General features: G+C 57.6%; 1 protein-coding gene across 1 annotated transcript; it reads right to left on the reverse strand.

The window, feature by feature from the left end:
- Positions 1-582: 582 nt before the first annotated feature.
- On the reverse strand, positions 583-18,647 carry ETNK2 (ethanolamine kinase 2). The gene is made up of 8 exons (XM_059413174.1): positions 18,155-18,647; positions 16,158-16,417; positions 13,123-13,245; positions 8,174-8,316; positions 7,527-7,610; positions 4,921-5,066; positions 3,436-3,509; positions 583-1,789 (listed from the first exon to the last, which is right to left on the reverse strand). The coding sequence occupies exons 1-8, from the start codon at positions 18,410-18,412 to the stop codon at positions 1,717-1,719; spliced, it is 1,161 nt and encodes a 386-aa protein (XP_059269157.1). The 5' UTR covers positions 18,413-18,647; the 3' UTR covers positions 583-1,716.
- Positions 18,648-18,696: the final 49 nt, after the last annotated feature.

An 18,696-nucleotide genomic window follows, 5' to 3' on the forward strand; every position in this document is an offset into this window, starting at 1 on the left:
CAAAAGCCAAACAGCCAGAGTCTACCTGGCAGGCGGCCACTGCTCTCCCCGCTCTTCAGGGTACTGGGTACCTTCCGGCGGGCCCTGGAGGCAGCGCAGCGGTAGCAGCCCAGGCTGCCGACGGGGGTACCCTGGCTCTGCTTTCAGCTTCTGGTCTCCCTTCCCTCCGGCCTTCTGAGAAAGTAACAGATTCGTTCCAGAAATCATCCTTGCCTTCCCTGCAGCAGAACAGTACCCCCTCCCCCTCAACAGCTAGGAGCTAGGCCGGGGGGCAGTAAGAAATCCTGAGTACCCTCCCCACTGGGTCTCTTGTCTGGTTACCTACCACCTGGCGGAGCCCCAATTCTAGCAGGACGGTCAGAGGCAGAAGAGTGACAGCACTAGCTATGCCCAGGCCTACCCCGGACCAGGAGCACAGGCCTCATGAGCCAGGTGCTCAGAGGGTAGGGGAGGAAGGGGGCAGCCCCAGGGAACCCTGGAGAGGGGTGCAGCCACCCCTACCCCCCACTGTGGGAGAACTAGTCCATTATACCCTCTATGTCAAAGTCAAATCCTCACCATAGGCACTCAGACACAGAGTGGTCCAGAAATGGCCATTTTAATGCAGAAAACCATGATAATTTACAAATGAATCACTTTTCTAGGCCAGAGCCTGGAGGCTGTGAGGGCAGAGAGGAGGTGGAGGCCGTCGAGAGAGTTGGGGACCAGGACCAGCAGCTCCGCACCTTCACGACCCATCCCGCCCAGGCTCTTGGCCGCCTGGCGAACCCCAAAGTCCCTAGCCCCGCCCCCTTGACTCCCACTACTCATTTCCTAGCGGGAAGTCTTTGGGCCAACTTCAGGACAAAAGGTGAAGAGGGAGAGATAAATCCTTGGAAGCGAGGGCCTGGGGGGCAGGGAAGGGAACAAGGTGGGAAGCTGCTGGCCATGGTGGCCACCCTACTCTGGCCAAGCACAAAGCAGAGCTGGGCTCCGGAGGCCCAGGAGGGCACCACTCCCTTGCCTTCCCTCCCAGCAGGTGGCAGAGGGACAGAACACAAGCACAGAGCCAAAAGGGGAGGGGAGGGGGAACACAGGTCCTGGGGCAGAAGTGTGGGAAGGGGTGGTTTGATTGGATCTGGCTTGGAGAAAGGAAGGGGATCTCGGAGGAGGCGGCTTTAGGGGAGCCGTTAACCCTAGTTCTAGATCATTCCCCCCAGATATATACATCCATCTGTCAGAGTTGGTATGATGCTGGTTTGGGCTCATCAGCACCTCCCACGTGGGGCGTGCAGGGGGAGATGGGCTGGAGGCTCAGGGCACTGGAGGTAGAAAGGAGCCCTCCCACCTCCCCCTTTCCCCAAGCCAGGAAGGTCAAAGACACATCTAAGGCAGCCCCGATTCCAGCGTGGCCTGAGGCCAGGAATACCGGACTTCCCAGAGGTGGTTGTGGTCCAGGCCCTGGCTGACTGCAGGCACTTCCCCACCCCCAAATCTGGCATGGTGAAGGGGACCCCCAGAGCTGGGTCCTATCAGCCCCTCCAAACAAAGGAACGTGGGCTCCAGCAATATCCATGGGGTGAGGGCGGGGGCTGGCAGCAGGGGTGGGGCCTTCTCCGTGGACACCCACCTGTCCCCTCTCCCACCTTGTCCAAGGGGGCAGACCCCAGAGCAGGACTGAGCCCCGGAGAACGGGTCTGGCCGGGCAGGTGGGTAAGGGAGAGATGGGGAAGCTGGTCACTTTGGCATCTCCAAGGCTGACACCTGAGGCTTCACCTTGAAGTACTGATGGAACCGGATCACTGCGTACCTGCGAGAGGGAGAGCAGGGGAGCCCGGCTGAGAAGGCCGGCCAGTGGGGGAACTGGGGGAACTCATACCCTGAGCAATTCTCACCAGCTCCACCCCCAGGGCAGGGGAATTTTTTTTTTTCTTTCAACTATTTATTTTTCTTAGACTGGAGCAACCCTTCCCTAAATGCCGCCCCCCCCCCCACCCAGTTAAGCAGTGTAAAGTACACTTACATCTTTATAAACAGCCCTCCAGGACTTTTTTTTCAGTTGGCAAAACTGAAACTCTACCCCCCTTAAAAACCACCTTATCCCCCCCCCCCCCCGCCCCCCAGCGCTTGGCAAAAGCCACTCTAGTTTTATTTTAAAAATTAAGTAACCACACCACATGTGGGGCTCACTCCTAACCCCGAGGTCAAGAGTCATGCTGTACTGACCAAGCCAACCAGGTGCCCCTCTGCTCTGGTTCTGTGAACTTGACTAACTCAGTTACGTAAGTGGAATCCTACAGTGATGGTCTGTTTGTGACTGGCTTTCGCTTAGCAGGTCCTCAGAGGTCCTACGTTCTAGCATGTGACCTGGTTTTCTCTCTTTAAAAGGCTAAGTAATACTCCCCTGTGTGTGGAGACCACCTTTATGTCCTTAGTCAGCCGTCATGGACATGGGGTTGCTCCCGCCTCTGGGCTCTTGTGAATAAGGCTACCGACACGGGTTCGCACATCTCTCTCTGACCCCCTGCTTTCGACTCTGGCTGCGCACCCAGCGGTGAGAATGCTGGATGGCCCAGGCATTCTATTTTTAAATTTTTGAGGGAGCTCGGTATTGTTGTCCCCAGCAGCTGTGCCCTTTTATGTTCCCGCCAGCAGTGGCCAGGGGTTCCGATTTTCTGCATCCTTCCCAATGCTGGGTTTCTGTTTCTTTGATAAACAGCCATCCTAAGTGTGAGGGGGAGATCTCAGCTGTGTCTTTGGCCTTTTCACCAGTCACTGTGAACACTGTGAAGTCGGGGTAGTGTCTCCTTCCCAGCTGAGGGTGGGTGAGTTAGGGGCGGGCAGGGCAACAAGACCAGACCAGAATGGAGAAAGGCTAGACCACACGATTCCTGGTCCTTGAGGCCATGTGTATCTGAGATGATGGAGCCAGGAGTCAGTACTCCAATACGGACCCCAGGTCGGCCCTAGTACCTCACTGGGAGGAGCTGAGCCTGATACCCCCGGCGGTAAGCGTTAAAACCGCCCCAGTGGCCTCAGAGAGTCACTTCTGCACTCTGGAAGAACTCTGCTCCCTCTGCCATATAATGAACACTTCCTTTCACCACCAGGCTCTGTGGCTAAGAACAGTGGCTGCAGAACGGGGTGCAGTGAACTAGGTCGTTAAGATGTAGGAGGGAAAGTCGTTAAGATGTAGGAGGGAAAGTGAATCTGCTATGAGGCGTGATGGGAAGGTGCGAGAACTTCTGACTACTTTCAGCGTGGTGCGCTGGGCTCAGGTGTTTCCCCTAGAGTGGTGACCCCACTGGATATGGGGTGACTGGATTGGGGACAAGTTAGCAGAGCAGAAGAAGGGACTTTGGGTATTGTCTCTGGACTGTCTTTGCCCCCACACCCTTGGCTCGAGCTACTCCTTTCTCCCACTCCCCATTGCCCCAACTCGCCCTCTGTACTCACCTGAGGAAGTCAAAGTCGATGGTGGAGAACTGGTTCTGGATGAGGGCCCAGAGTGCCCAGAAGAAGTGAGATGCCTGGAAAGGGACCAGAGTAAGTCAGCAAGGCAACCACGCCTGCCTGTCAGGAACCCCATAGAGCCAGGCGCTGGTCAAGTCACTGGTCAGCATTTGGAGGCTTCACTCCCTTGAGAAAAAGGCAGAGCTCTACCTGCCCCAGGTAGGGGTCCGCCGGATGGAGCTTCTAATGCTAAGCATAGCTTCATTCCTGGCATCTCCCCTGCCCAGGGGAGTCTCCTGGGTCCTTCAGGGCCAAGGCACCAGGATGAGATGAACCCCTCCCCCAGAGCACAGGCCCAGTCCCATCAGGGGGACCCCCTTAACTGACGTCCGCCAGCCCCTTTCCCTCTTCTGTCTAGATGTGGGCTGGGTTGGGAAAGGAGTGTGGGTGTGATAGCACAAGGCCCTGAGTCTGGGCTCTAAGCCTTCAACTGCTTCCCGCCTTGACCAGAGGAGCCCTCAGGACCAGACCACCCCAGGCTCAAGAAGCCAGAGCCTGCTCCCAGCTGTCCCTGAGCAAACAGTGGTGACATCATGACTAGCCCGAGCCAGGGCCCCCTACCCCACCCCACATCCTGCTCAGTCGGGGCTTGGCTGCATAGCACCTACCTCCACTTTTCAGGACTTCAAGGGGCATATAGACCAATTAGCAAAGCATCAGTAATGATGTGAAAACATTTAGCAAGAGGCCTAAGTGCAACAGTTAAGAAGAAGAACCTGATGGGAAATCAGGTCTGTGCCAATGAGGAAAACAGGAGCGGTAATCCAAAATGACAGGTAAGTAAAGATTCTACGTGAGCTCCACGCTGTATTGTGAAATTCAGGGCAGTGGACCTGTCCTCCTGCTTCTGCGAGGCTGACGTTAATAAGACTAGTTAGCAATCCCCTGGGCACACACTGGAGGAGTCCGGCCATGAACCAGGTACCCTGGATGAATGACACTCCAAATCGAGAACTGACAGCTCGGTAATTTGAGCAGGAAGAGCGTGATGGGAGAAACTTATATGCAGTTGAGTCAGTGGCGGTCCTTAACAAGGAGGATTGGAACGGACATGCTTTATCTCCTCCAACGGCTTAAAAAAAATGAGATGCATTTAACGGCAGCATGAAAGGCTCAAGTTAGACACTAGAGAGAATTACTGGTCCAAAGGAGAGAACTGCTGAAACAGGAAGCTGGGCTCTTTTTTGAAAGTCTTTCCCTAGGAAAGAGAGACTTGGATAGGGGATTGCAGGCAAGAAGGCACCTCCGAATTCTGGGCATGCCCAAGAGGGCTCTTCCCAGACCTCACTTCCAGGGTGGGGATTCAGGAGCAGGGGCTGGGGCCTCAGGACCTCACTTCTTACCCTGACCTCTGCTTCCTTTGCCCTGGGCTATTGGAGGAGCTGGGGGTGCCCCCCCGACCACCACCACCCCTGCGAAGGCACTTACCAAGGCGAACTTGTTGACTTGCACATAGAGTCTCTCCACCTCCCTGGGGGTCACAGCCATGCCCTTTTGTGCCTGTAGGTAGTAGTGCAGCCATTGTAGCTGGGTCTCCCGGCCAGGGTAGCGGCAGTAATCCACCTCGTTCACACCTGAGGGGGAAGTGGCCATGAGGCAGTGCCTGAGAGGCGGGCCCACCTGGGGCGGGGGGACTCCTCCAGCTCACCGGTATCCCCTGCTCCCCTAGAAACCTTTGTGTACATCCTGTGGGGCTGTGCCTAGGAATACAGCCTCTCGACCACCGAACTTATCCAGTGTGGGGAGCCAGGGGTGCTGCTTTCCATGGGATGGAGGAAAGCTGAGGCAGACCGGTTGCAGGGCAAGGCACAGTTTTGGGTGTGACAGGGACCCCTAAGACAGCATTGCTATACCCCTGTGCCTTTCACAGCAACTACGGCCCACAGGAGGTGCTCGGCCACAGCACCCCACCCAAGGCCGCCTCTTTGGTGGGATGCAGACCAGTGAGCCCCGCACAAGGCCTTTGCGCCCACGGGCCAGGGTCTCCCATCTGGAAGTGTGGGTCTCTGACTGCCTCCTGGACCAGTGTTGAGCTGGCTCCTTCAAAATATCACCCAGGGAGCTTGGTAAGAAGTTCCCAGGCACATCTAGCCCCGTGTCCAAATCTCCAGATAACTCAGAAATGCAGCCAGGCTTGGAACCCTGGACCAGGCGGCTTCCATTCCTTCCGGTCCTGCCCTCGAGTTCTCGAGCTGCTGCCCGCCCAACGCACCCCAGCCACATCCCTGACCCGGTGGCAGAGCCTGGCCTTCGAGCTGGGACGGAGAGCTGCAGTTCACTTAAGACAGGAGCAGGGCCACCCTGCCCATGGTTTCTTCCTCTCTTTTCCTCCCTGTCCTTCCCAAGCTCCCCTCACTCCTGGAGAAACACACTCCATCTCCTGGGGTCCCAAGAGGATGGCTGAGAAAGAATCCTCTGGTGCAGGTGTAGAAACCCCCAGAGTAGAAGCTGCTCCCAGGCAGCCAGGGAGAGGGGAGGTTAGGGATGGAATGCTCACCTTCTGCCTCCCAGGACTGGGTCTTCCTGCTCCCAAGAACCCAGGAGTGTTCCTTCCCCAGCTCCCAGTCTCCTTCCCTGCCTTCCTCCCCCTCCTTCATAACCTGAGAGCACAACGCAATCTGCCCCTTGGGAGAAATTCCAGCTGGATCTTGCTCCATGTGGGGCAGGAAGGCTTAAGATGCTTCAGAATGATCCCTTCTGGAAAGGCCAGCAGGTCTGGCAGCAGAGTGCCCACAGGCCCAGGGCCCTGCCCAGCTGAGGCCCCACTGTCCCGTAGGTTCTTAGATGCCGCTGCTGGCCATCCTGGGAAGTCACACTCTCAGGTACAATGAGTGCTTGACAGACCCCGTCACCTGGGCTTCTCAAAGGGACACAATTGGGCAGGCTTAGGCTGGGGAACGGCCAAGGCTGGACCAGGTACGTGGTGGCTTGACAGCTGGCCTGGGTGTGCCTTACCTGTCCTGCGCCCCAGGGGCTGGCCCCATTCCCCTGAGCACCCCACACTACCCGATTGTCGCTCCAGCCCCAGTGTCCAACTCCATCCCCGAGTCGCCTCTCTGGTCCCATCAGATCCTTTAACAATGAAGCTCTCAAGCTGGAAAAACCTGCCCAGCTTCTTTCACACAAATGCTGCTATTGTACAGCCTGGGCCTTTCCTCAACTGGCCAGCACAGCCAGACACCTCTCATCCAATTGCATCCGTACCGGTGCCGGCCTCCTTAGCTACCAGAAAGCTAGCTACCCTGCCTAGTACCAGTGAACACCAGTAGGAGGCTTAGCATGTGCTCCTCTTGTGTGTGGAGCTCACGCTGATGAGAAGTAGGTACAGTTAATACCTCCACTTTCCAGAGGCCCAGAGAAGGTAAGTAACCAGCCTCAGGGTCACACAGCTAGTAAGCCTCAAAGCCAGGGTATGAACATGGACAGTAAAGTTGCAGAGTATATGCTTTTAATGAGTTCCACCTAGATTCTCCTCAGGGCACCAGCTTGTTCTGCTCCTTCTCTGCAGGCAGGATCCTTATGATCATGCAGGCAGTGCTGGGCAGAAGGCAGCCTGAGCAAAGGGACAGGCAGAGGCTGTGCCTGGCCCATCTACCAGGGGTAGAGGAAAGGGGGCTTTTTCTTAATATTTTTTTACTTTTCTAAAGTAATCACCGATGTGGGGCTTGAACTCATAACCCCAAGATCAAGAGCCACATGTTCCGCTGACTGAGCCAGCCAGGCCCCCAGGGGTCTTTTTCTAACTCTCATGCCAAGCCCAGGATCCTAGGGAGGGGACACTGTCCTCATGAGTACCCAACTGTCCGATGGGCTGGCGGGGGTCTGCTCTGTGTGGGGGTCTGGCCTCACCCATGAGCCTTGGAGCCCCCTCAAGGCAGGCTGTGCCTCCCCTCCCTGAGCTGTGAGATTTTGGAGGATGGGCTGTCACGCCTCCCCCCCAGGGAGGGCAGAGCCCCGCCCCCATCCTCACCCCGGACCTGGACCTCCATCACGAGGAAAGTATCTTGGACTGAGACAAACAATACCCTTCTCACCTGCAAACTCGTTGAAATGGTTGCCAATGTCAAAAGCTTGGTAGTTGTAACCGGCGTACTCATAGTCAATGAACCGTACGTGGCCTGTGAGGGAAGACAGCGGCCATGAGGGTGGGTCCCGGGAGAGGGAGACGGAGCCCGTCAAGTCCCCACAGACCGGAATGCCCCTGTGGCAGCAACCCAGCCCAACCCACCCTCCCTGGGGGTGCCCTCGAGGCTGTTCCTTTGTCCCCCTGCCCCTGAGCTGTCCGCACACAGATGGGTACTCAAGACATCTGTCCTCCACGTGGCTGAGGACCAGAGGTAAAGGTCGGGGCTCCCCGGGGGTGGAGCTCTCATGGGGCACACAGAAAGGTTCTGTCCCTAGGAGGGCCCAGGCCACCCCAGACGTCCTCAGAAACCCAGAATATTGCAGCAGGGGGAATGGCTCAGGTAGCCTCACACGGAGGACCTCCACAGACCACAGCATAGATTTTTTCCAAGTGGAAATTTATTTCCTTCTCCCTTTTCTTAAGTCAACTTGAGACCTAAACCGGAAGGCCGCCTTTTGCTCATCCCAGGGCCGGTCTGAGCAAGGGCAGCCGGAAGGCCGCCGATCGCCAGGGTACCGCCCAGCTGTGGCCCAGCCAGAGCCGGGGAAGGCATACCTTGGGTGCTGTCGTAGATGATGTTCTTGCAAAGCAGGTCATTGTGACAGAACACCACCGGGGAGTCCAGCTGCGACAGGTGTTCCTTCAGCCAGGACAGCTCCTGCTCCAATACCTCCACCTTGGGGACATCTACGGAAAGGCTGGGCGGCGGCAAGAAAGGATGCAGGTGAGGGGGAGGGCCGACAGCAAGATAGGCGCTGGGCCTCCGGAGTCCTGAGTGCTGGCCCCATCGCTACCTGTTCCTGCAGGGGACCCCTGGCCAAATGGGCCGCCCTTTAGACCCTCACTTTTGTCGTCTGACGCTAAGACGTCCTGATCTCCTGACTTCCTGCAGTTACTCTAAGCAGCTTATTAAAACACGGTGTAAGAGCCTTTTGCAAAGCACGTCTGTCCCTGATCCAACAGTGTCCCTGCCACTTCGTGAGAGGGCGGGGAAGGTAAGTTAGGAGGCACAGGAGGACAGGAGGGGGCAATGCGTGTCTGCACTCAGTTGTTCCACACGAGAACGAGTGCAGAGGTCTGCTCTCTAAAACAAGACTGGGGAGGCCTCACAGTGCCCTGCGGAGGGGCTGGAGAGCACAGACACTCCTGATCCGTCCCCCTCCTCCTCCAGGAGCTGGTGTCGCAGGAGGAAAGGCCCAGGGAGCTCATAAAGGCTAACTTCTCATTCCCAGAGAGGCCACTCAGGACCACTGAAGGAAGCAAATAAACTGCTTCTTGGGCTCACTCCTCCAAGACCAAAGGAATATTAAGGGCTTTCAGTCGAGCACTTGCTCTGTAGCTCCCCAGTGACTTGTCCCCTGCACCCTGAACTAGGAGCATGTGTGTCCTTGTCCCAGACCACGCCTACGTGCGCAACTTGCATGCAGGAGCACAGATGACAGAGGCCACCACTCTTTCTGCCCTACCCCTTCTCGTGGTACCTAAGGTCTCGCTGCTGAAAGAAACCTGTGTTGAGGAACGAATGAATGAATGAATGAATGGGTCCTTTGGTGCCGGGAGCAGAGGTCATGGGGAGGCTGTTGAGAGCACACTGTTCTGGGACGCTCTGAACTTTGGTCCCCAGGAAGCACACAGGTCTGTGTACACTGAAAAGCCAAACATTTAGCACAGCCCTTAAAATCCAGAACCACCAGTGGGTGGAGGGGAGTTGGCTGGGGTTTTATCTCCTGTTCTGTCTCCATGTAGCTCCTGTTTGCTCTCTTACCCGGGGCAGCCCGAGTATGTGCGGGAGGATGAGTGGGACATCCGTCCGTCCTCCCCACCCTCCCAAAGGATGCCCCGTCCCCCCAACACACGGCCCGGAGGCCAAAATGTGGCAAAGAGCATTCAGCGACTAAGGCGTCCCCCTGTCCCCCCGGGAAAGGCTAAGCGGCAGGCTCCCTCCCAGGCTTTGAGACCCGTCAAAGCTGAAGAGGATCTGAGGCCTCTCGTCCAAGTTGTCAAGGAAATGGAGGCTCAAGGAAGAGCAGAGTCCTTCCAGCTTCCAGATGTTTCTTGCACAGCTGAACCCTCTTCCCCCTCACCTAAGGGAGGCAGTCCTCAGCCTATTCACGGATGCAAAATCAAGCCAGACCTCCTAATGGTGAGGGTCCCGGTGCCCCTCAGAGGCTCTGCACAGGCCACTCTGGGCTCGGGGGGAGCCTGCCGGGGAGGATCAGGGGAGGCCTTCCTTTATCCTCACTGGAGTTTATCTGGGATGCCCGGTCTACATAAACGCATTTCAGTCTTGGCTCTCCTTAAGACAATATACTTCAAGATTTTTTTTTTTTTCTTGCTCCAAGACCATCTAAAGATAAGAATTAGGAGGCCTCCTTTGGTTTGCCCAGGTCTCAGCCTGAAAACCACGTCTTTGACATCTAAGATACGTGCTGCCCAGGCCCTGACCGCCGCCTGACCCCACCTTACCCAACCCCAAGGCCACGCAGATGGTTACTAGAGGAGCCATCCAGGGCTTCTATCTCCCTGAGCAGCCTCCCTCTGCTGCCCCGCTTCCCACCCCGGGCCACTTGAAAGCCCGCCAGCTTTGCTACCTCAGCCCTGACACCACTAGACTTTCTCAAGGCTGTGGGGTTGGCAAAATAGTAACCGCCACCGCGTCACAGAAACTGTCACACCCCAGGCAGCCTGCTGCTCCTAGTCCCTGGTCCCTCAGAGGCAGCAGGATGAGGGTGCAGGGTCCCCGCACCCCATCCCAGGGAAGCCTGGGGGTTCCTGATGAAAACACTGCTGCTTGGGGCTCAGTTAGTTATCCCAGGGTCGTGATCCCAGGGTCCTGGGATGGAGCCCCATGCTGAGCTCCCTGCTCAGTGGAGAATCTGCTTCTCCCTCTCCTTCTGACCCTCCTCCCCACTCATGCTCTTTCTCTCTCAAATAGATAAATAAAATCTTAAAAAAAAAAAAAAAAAAAAAAAAAAAAAAAAAAAAACAAAACACTGCTCCCTGCCAAATGTCCCCACAGCTCTCCGGATATGGGCGGACGGAAGTACCTTCTCCCACAGCAGACAAGTGTCCCAGCTTCCTGGCGTATCACCTTTGCCCTGATACCACACAACCCATCTGCGTCTCCTCCTGGTCCCCCAGAGCAGGGACCACCCCCACCCTCTATGCCCAACCAAACACCAAGGCCACCAAATCTATTCCCACAGGGTCCCTAATACACCTGCCACTCTCCACCCCACTCTCCCCCCCACATCACCATGACGCTGCCCAGGGATCTTGTTCATTCTTCCTGAGTGGGTCGCCCTATCTCCAATCCCTACCCCCACTTCCCCAAATCCCGCCCGACTCTGTCCCTTACAACACCAGAGAGCCTTTGTCCTAAACCACAGTCATGGTCCCTGCCTGGCGCAGAGGCCCCTGCAGTGACTTCCCACTGTCTGCTAAACAAAATGTTGGCTCCCTAACCTGGCTTCAAAGGGTCCTCCCCTGGGCGCCTGGGTGGCTCAGTGGATTAAGCCGCTGCCTTCGGCTCAGGTCATGATCTCAGGGTCTTGGGATCGAGTCCCGCATCGGGCTCTCTGCTCAGCAGGGAGCCTGCTTCCCTCTCTCTCTCTCTCTGCCTGCCTCTCTGTCTACTTGTGATTTCTCTCTGTCAAATAAATAAAATAAAAAAAAAAAAAAAAAAAAAAAAAAAAAAGGGTCCTCCCCGTCTCATTCCGCCCCACCACCCACAGCCCTTCCCAATCTCTCCAGAAGGCCCATTCCAGCCACCCTCATCCACTTGCCACCCATGAGCCAAGTGAGTTCACACCGTCTCTGCCAGCCCGAGCGGCCTCACTTCCCAGCTCTGCCCCTCCTGCCTCTGCCAGGAAGACCAGCCCTGGTTCTCCCACCCTACATGCCTTCTTTTGTCACTGTGCAAAGGCAGGTCCTGTTTACCCAGATGGTTCCTAAGCTCCTTGAGGGCAGGACCAATGTCACGTCCATATTTTTCATTGTGAAAAATGTTGATGTTTGTGAAATGCAGGATTGACTAAATCAGGAGTATTAAACTGTAACTCGAGCTCGCGAGTTGCATCTCGTCCCGGTGACTGCTCACCACTGCCCCACTTGGGGCAGCTTAGGTCATTTACGACACACACTGTCCCTTAAAGAGGCTCTGAGAAGTTAAACAGCTCAATTTGCCAAGGTCAAAGGTATGACAAGAGCAAAGGTGGTCAGTTCTTCAAGGACCACTCCACCCCTGAAGGTTACATGGAAATAGTACAGAAGTCTAGGCCTGGAGCTGCCACTGACCTTGGGCAAGACCCATCCCCTCTCTGGACCTCAGTTCATCCATCTATCAAATGAAAGTGGTGGGCTGCACGATTGAAGGGCCCTGTTGACTCAGACACCCCAGGGTCCTGCTCTCCATGTGCTGTTTTTAGCCCTAGGGGATAGGCAGTCCTTGTCCCAGAGATAACATTTGGCATCGAAGGTCTGAATGTGGGCCATCCTGGACAAATAGTCTGAAAGACCGGCTTGATAATCATTAAGTGCAAGGATCCAGATAAAGTCACGTGTGTGTGCGTGCGTGTGTGTGTGATAGAGACACATGATTGGGATAGAGTTAATTATTGTCTTGTCATCTTGGAGGAGAGAAGGAGATACCCCGTCTCCCATGAACCTTTGGAACAAGGGAGATGTTCAACCCAGCAGGGTACCTGGAGGGATCAGAAACTCACTACTGCCTTTCCCTGCAGGGGTGACACATTCTTCTCTCAACTCTCCATGCCTCCTCCAGCACTCAAGCTGGGGACAGCCAGGCAGCCAAAGGCTAGAAGGACTTTCAGGTTGCCGGCTGGAGAGCCCGCTGTCTGGGAGCCCCGTCTTCCCTGGGGAAAGGCACAGTCGGGATGGGTGGAGTACCGATCCTTGGAAAGGGCAGTGAGGAAATGGTAAGCTGTCAGTGTGAACAAGGTGAGAAGCAGGGTTCCCAGGGGCATGTGGGGACAAGAGGCGTCCAGGCAAGTAGCAAGAGTCTTGATGTCTCAAGGGCTTATCAACTGACAAGCTGAGTTTTGACTGTGAACTCGGCCTCACCCCATTCTCAGGGGCCAGGCTCTCCCTTCTGGTTGCTCAGAAAGCAGCTTAGGTAGAAAGGGCTCTGGGCTAGGAAACAGATCCCTGCCCCCCCAATGAGCCCCACATCCTGGGTCAAGGCTAGTCTCTGAGCTTCAGTCTCCTTTAAGGAAAGGGAGAGGCACAGTCCCCAACCCTCATCTCTACTACAACCAGAGACTCAATGAGACACAAGCACACAGGCGTAAAGCTGTGGACCCAAGATCCTGAGATTTAGTCTATCAGCCCAGCTCTGCTTGGAGACACAGACTCAGCAGTCAGGACCTAAGCCCCTCAGCCTCCAGGGGCTGGGGGTGGGATGGAGCCTGAAGAGTGAGGGGTAGAGGGATCCCATGAAGGCAGCAGACACAGGGGCAGCCTTGAACCCTCCCAGATCTCTGTACCTGGGGTTGATCTCGTTCTTCACAAGGGTGAAATAATTGTGCATCTTGTGCCAGAGGGTGGGCTTGGGCAGGCTGCCGTTGGCGTGGATGGTGTGAATCTTTGCCATTTCTAGGGCGATTAGCCTACACAGAAAACAGGAAGGGGAGAGGATCAGCGTGGGGGCAGGCCCATCCCAGCTCAGCCCCTCCTGACCAGAAGGGGCTCGAACAGGGGGACGACTAGGACCAGCCAGAGGGCTGGGTGTGGGACAGCTCTCTGAGGGACTCTCGTTCCTGCGGGAGGAGGGTCTGAAAATGACATCAGGCCTTTTAGTCCAGCAGCAACTTTTCCAGAAGTTAGGGCTGGAGCTGCTTCAGGGAGCAGGAAGGCAAAGCTGCGGGCCGCTGGCCACAGGTCAGTGACCCTGCCCCACCCCAAGGTCGTGTACCCACAGCAACCCGTGAGGACAGAAGGATCACCTAGGGATGGGGGCAGTGGCCCGCCTCCCTCCGGGGACTCTGATCCATGCCCACAGCGGGGGGAATGAGGGGGGTGGTGATGCCTGGCTGGGAAGAAATGCCTGCCTCTTATCAGCCAGGCCAAGGTGGGGAGGGAAGCAGGCCGGCCCAGGGCAGCCCTTTCCTCAGCGGCAGGGAGTTGATGCTGGCGGCCGGGTGCCAAGGACGCAAAACAAACCAGCGTTCTATTTTCAAGTTCTCCTGTGGACATTATCCAAGGTCCCGGGAGAGAAGGAGGGGGCGGTGGGGAAGGGGGCTGGGAGAGGGCGGGGGCGGATGGAGGGCTGACTGGTCAGAGAGGGGGGGCCTTGATAAGGACCCCAGCATCTGAGGCCCTGCGTCCCAGCTGGGCTCCCCCAGTCCTCTGCCGGCTCTCCCTTCTGGAGCCCCACCCCCAACCCGGCTGCCAAGCCTCCAACATTCAAGCTTCCTTCGCCTCTGCCTGTTGCTCGAATAATAATCACTAGGAAAGACAACAAAGGCATTGGCTGTTTGAAACCTTGTTACTGAGCTGTTCCAGGGACAACCCCTCCCCTTGCCAGGTCCTGGGAAGGGGCGGGCTGTCACCTAACAGGATAGCAGGGCAGGCTAAGGTCTCCTCCAGAAGCCCCCCAGGCTCCCACCTCCCGAAGGGCAGGGCGGAGGGGGCAGGAGGCGTGGCAGCCACGAGAGGGTGAGCATAGAAGGCTGTGCTTTCAGAGGCTAGAGGCCCCGGGGGCAGGAGGGAGCCCGCTGGGGTTTCAGGCGAGGCAGGGAAAGAGACCTGAGACCCAGGCCTTTCCTTCCAGAAGGAAGATTCCGACTAGAGCATGAACAGAGCGTTTCCTTGAATATCAATAGGGCTGTTGTCTGAAAAGGCAATGGAAGTAACCTCAACACTCAGCATTTTTGTGCTGCAAAGCCTCGTAGAGGTTGGGAGGTGGGGTTCAGGGGAACATGAGGCCGTGGCTCCCCAAGGCCTCCTCCTCGCCTTTTCCTCAGAGATCCACCTTCCCCTGAGAAAGATAATGGGCTCTCCTTGGAAAATCATCAGGGAAGAGCCTACTTCCTACACCTACCCCAGCTTCTGGCTCTCCCCCAAGTGTGAAGTTGCTATCGAACCTACATCCATCTTCAATCTTCCTGATGGTAACTGTTCCCACGAGAGCACGAGGAACGGCACCACCTTCCCAGAGGTGGCCGGACACTGCGAGAGACCCAGGGACAACGTGCCAGTCTACGATCTTATTTACACAAGACTGAAGGAGCGCCAGCAGCGTGGCGTGGGAGAAGCCAACCCACGGTTCCCCGGGCCCCCACCCTGCTCTGACCGTCTGCTTCCAGGCAGGACACTCAGCAGGAGCCAGAGAAGACCACTGGACAGGTTTGTACGTCCCCAGACAAAGACACACACACACACACACACAGATACGACATACAACTCGACATATGACATAAATACCCCAGAGCCTGACCAGCCGCAGAGGGAGCACTAGAGCAAAGGCATCTCAAAGTCCCTTCTAAGTCCCTGGGGGGCCCATCTGTCTCCACAAATAAGGCCAGGTGCACTTACTTGGGGTTAACTAGGTAGCAGGTGAGGAAGCACAAACTTCTTGGTCTGCTCCCTAGATGACCTTTTACTGTTTCACCTGGGTTATCTGGAAAGTGCCTTCTCCTTGGCAGGGATGGGACTGAACCCGAGGATCCCAGGCTGCCCCCAGGATCAGAAGTCAACCTCAGCCTGCCTGGGGACCTCGCTTGGCCAGAGGGCTCCGCATGCAGCGGTAGCATGGGAGGGAGGGCCTGACCTCCATACCCACAATGGTTAGAGGAGAGAAAAGGCACTAAGGGCTCCTCTTTAATTCTCCCCCTTCCAGACCTCACAGAGGCAACCACGGTGCTTAAAGGTAAAGTCTGCTTCCTGGGTGCTACACATCCAGGCATTGGGAGGGGCTCCCAGGGGATCATGGGTTCTGGTGAGCCTTGGGAAGGAAGCCTTGGCAGCTTCCCAAACCTGGGCTTCCACTTTGTCGGGGAACCTGGACGGAGCTCAGACTGGGGGAGGGCTGGTGTCTCTCTGGGCTGCTAAACCCAGGCTCCCCCTGGATAGGGCCCATTCTCCTAGCATGCCTGAGCTCCTGGCAGGAGGGGAGGGGCAGGAAATCCTGGGCGCTCTGCGGATTTGGCTCAGATTTCATTTCCAAGGTTTCAAGATGTTTCCAGGTCAGACGTGGGATGGGCAAAGGGCGGAGACATGAAGCCAGGAAGCAGAGCCCTGCTGCATTTAGGGAAAGCAGATCCTTTGGTCCCAGGTTCACCAAATTCTCACTTGCCTAAGAAGCAGATCACCTTTCCAGCGGATGCCACTGAAAATCCATACAGACCGACGGCCCCTCTCTGCAGAGCCACGCGTGTGCACACACAAACACACATTTTCATGCAATTTCAGGAAGTTCACAGACCTTATGACTCATTCACAGACTCCACTCTATGCCAAGGAAGTTGGCCAAGGCTTGAGGAATCGTGGAAATGAATGGTAACCCGGGTCACCTTCTCACCTGAAGAGCCGGGGCTCCCGGATGTGCTCGGGTCCCAGGGCCATGCCCCTCATGTACTCATAGCACAGCCCATTCTGGAAGGTGCAGTAGAGTTTGGGGGCGCAGCCATGTGCTCGCAGCAGCTGGAAGTTCCTGACCTCATTCTCCCGGTCCACCAGCAGCTCAGTGCGCTCCCCGTACACCCGGACCAGCACGCAGTCCCGCATGTCCTCCTCCACGTAGCAGGCCACCAGCTTGTTGGTGATGCCATCAGTGAAGCGCTGGCATGGGGAGGAGGAGCACAAGGGCGTGTGGGGCAGGGTCTCTGTTCAGGCCCATGCCCATGGCTTCCCCACCTCTAGCAAGGGGTGCTCATTTGCATGCCCAGCACAACCATGCAGAATCCTGCCCCGCCATCCTTCAGGAGCTCAGCACTGTTCCTAATGCTTTACCCTCCTCAGTGCTTGGGAGAGCCTGAGTTCTAGAAGAAAACCTCAGCCCAGGCACCCTCACGTCTCCTGGGTCCACTTCTAGCAGATGGGATTTGGCAGTAGAGGAATTTCCACACTCCTTGGTGGGAGAAGCCCCCTCCTCGCTTCTTACCCCTCCATCCCTGAAAGAAATCTCTATGGACCAGATTGTGGCCAGGGAGGATCGGGAGTTGCCCAGGACAAGTACATCCTGACCCAGCTGCCTCTCACCCTCTGCCCGGCCCAGGACTCTTTGCTACACCCCACACCCCATCCAGCCAGGGCGGTGTGGAGTTTACGGAGGCTGGAACTCAGCCGAGGGTTTTAGGGGTCAGAGCTCCTTAGGGCCTCAGAGTTCCAAACCAGAAGAGACAAGAGGACATGGGCTGCGGTTGGGGGAAACAGACTAGACTTTCTGGGTACGGTGACAAGGAGGACTGAACCATGGAATTGACGGGGCACAGTGTGACAGAGCCAGTAGGGGCTTTAGAGGACATCTGAACCAATTCTAGGTGGGGAAACTGAGGCCCAGAGAGGGGAAGGACTGGCACGTAGCATGTTCCATCAGTGCTGAAATTAACCTCAGACCTGCTCAATGCCTTGTGGGTCTTACAACTGAAGCGTGTCTTTTATTTCGAAAGTGCTACCCACCCATCTGTCCCCCAAGAGGTGTCTGTCAGCCTCTGCACTGGGGTGGGGGAACCTGGCCTCTCCCCACCCTGAAGACCCAGCAGCAGGGAGCCCCTGTCACTCCAGAACTAGCTGCAGGTGCCCAGCTCCGGACTTCTTCCTCCACAAGCAGCTCCCAGAGGGGCTGGCGTGGGAGGGTGAGCAGGTGAAGACCCTTTAGAGGATGCAGATCAGCTGGGAGGTCTGCCTGAGGCTCCTCAGTGGAAGGCTCTACCCACATCTGTGTCCCGGAGAATGTACCCAGCTGGGGATGAGGAGGCCCCCCCTGTGTGGGGGTGCAGAGCCTGAGCCTGGGGCGACAGGGAGGGTTTCCATCCGGCGCAGGGGCCCTGGGCTAAGCCGAAATTCCACACGGTGGCTCTTGGGACCGGCTCAGAGCCTGGAGACTTTGCTCCCACCACGGGGCAGAGAAGGCAGGGATGTGTGTGTGTGTGTGTGTGTGTGTGTGTAGGTGGGGGGCTCCCTTAAAAGTTCCTGCCTCCTCAGGTTTCAGCGCCGGCCGCGCGCTCCTCGGGCGGCGAGGGGCACCGGCGCGCGGCGACAGGGGGTGGGGCCCGCGCGCGCAGCATGCTGACGGTGGGCAGGTGGACCTCCGGGCTGCCCACGAGCCCCGGGGAGGAGGGGGGTGTGGGGACCCGGGGAGGGGGTGGGTGGCCGAGGAAGGTGGGAGCCTGGCTCTGCTTGGGGACCAGAACAGATGGAGCAAAATACACACCCAAACCACCATTGCAACCCTGCCCTGCACAGCGGCCGCGCACCCCTGGGACCGCCACCCGGACGGATGCACGGACAGACTTTCACGCATCCCCGCTCCAGCCCCGACAGGGCCCCGGCGCGGCCCCGCGCCCCCTCGGCTACCTTGGTCCGAACTTGCTCGGGCTTCCAATGCGGCCGCAGCTCCTGGATGAGGCGCAGGGCTCCCGGGAGGATGTCGTCCTGGTCCACGGATATGCCGAAGCAAGGGACGGCGGCGGCCCTCGGGGCGCCTGGCGGCTCCCGGCAGCCCGCGCTGGCCGCCGCCTTCTCCTCCATGCCCCATGAGCACTGCGGGCACGGCGCCTGCCGCCGCAGGTAAAAGGGCGAGCACGGCAGAGGAGCCGAAGGGGGCACAGCCATTCCCAGCAGCCCCACCCCCTCGGAGCCGCCGCGCGAGCGCTAGCCCCTGCGGGGGGGCCCGGCGCGGCGGTGGGAGTGGTAGAGGAGGGGCCAGGGGAAGTCCATGACTCAGGAGCCCGCTGCCCGCTCCGATCCGCGCCCGAAGCCGTCCCGGGAACGCCGTGGCCCGCCGCGATTGTGACATCATCACGGGCGGCGGGCCGCGGGGCGGGGGCCCGGGAACGCCCCCGCCCCGCCCCCGCCCCGGCCCGCGGGCCGTCGCGGACTCAGCGGCCGCCGCTACC

Source organism: Mustela nigripes, chromosome 10 (assembly GCF_022355385.1).
Source record: "Mustela nigripes isolate SB6536 chromosome 10, MUSNIG.SB6536, whole genome shotgun sequence".
Lineage (NCBI taxonomy): Eukaryota > Metazoa > Chordata > Mammalia > Carnivora > Mustelidae > Mustela > Mustela nigripes.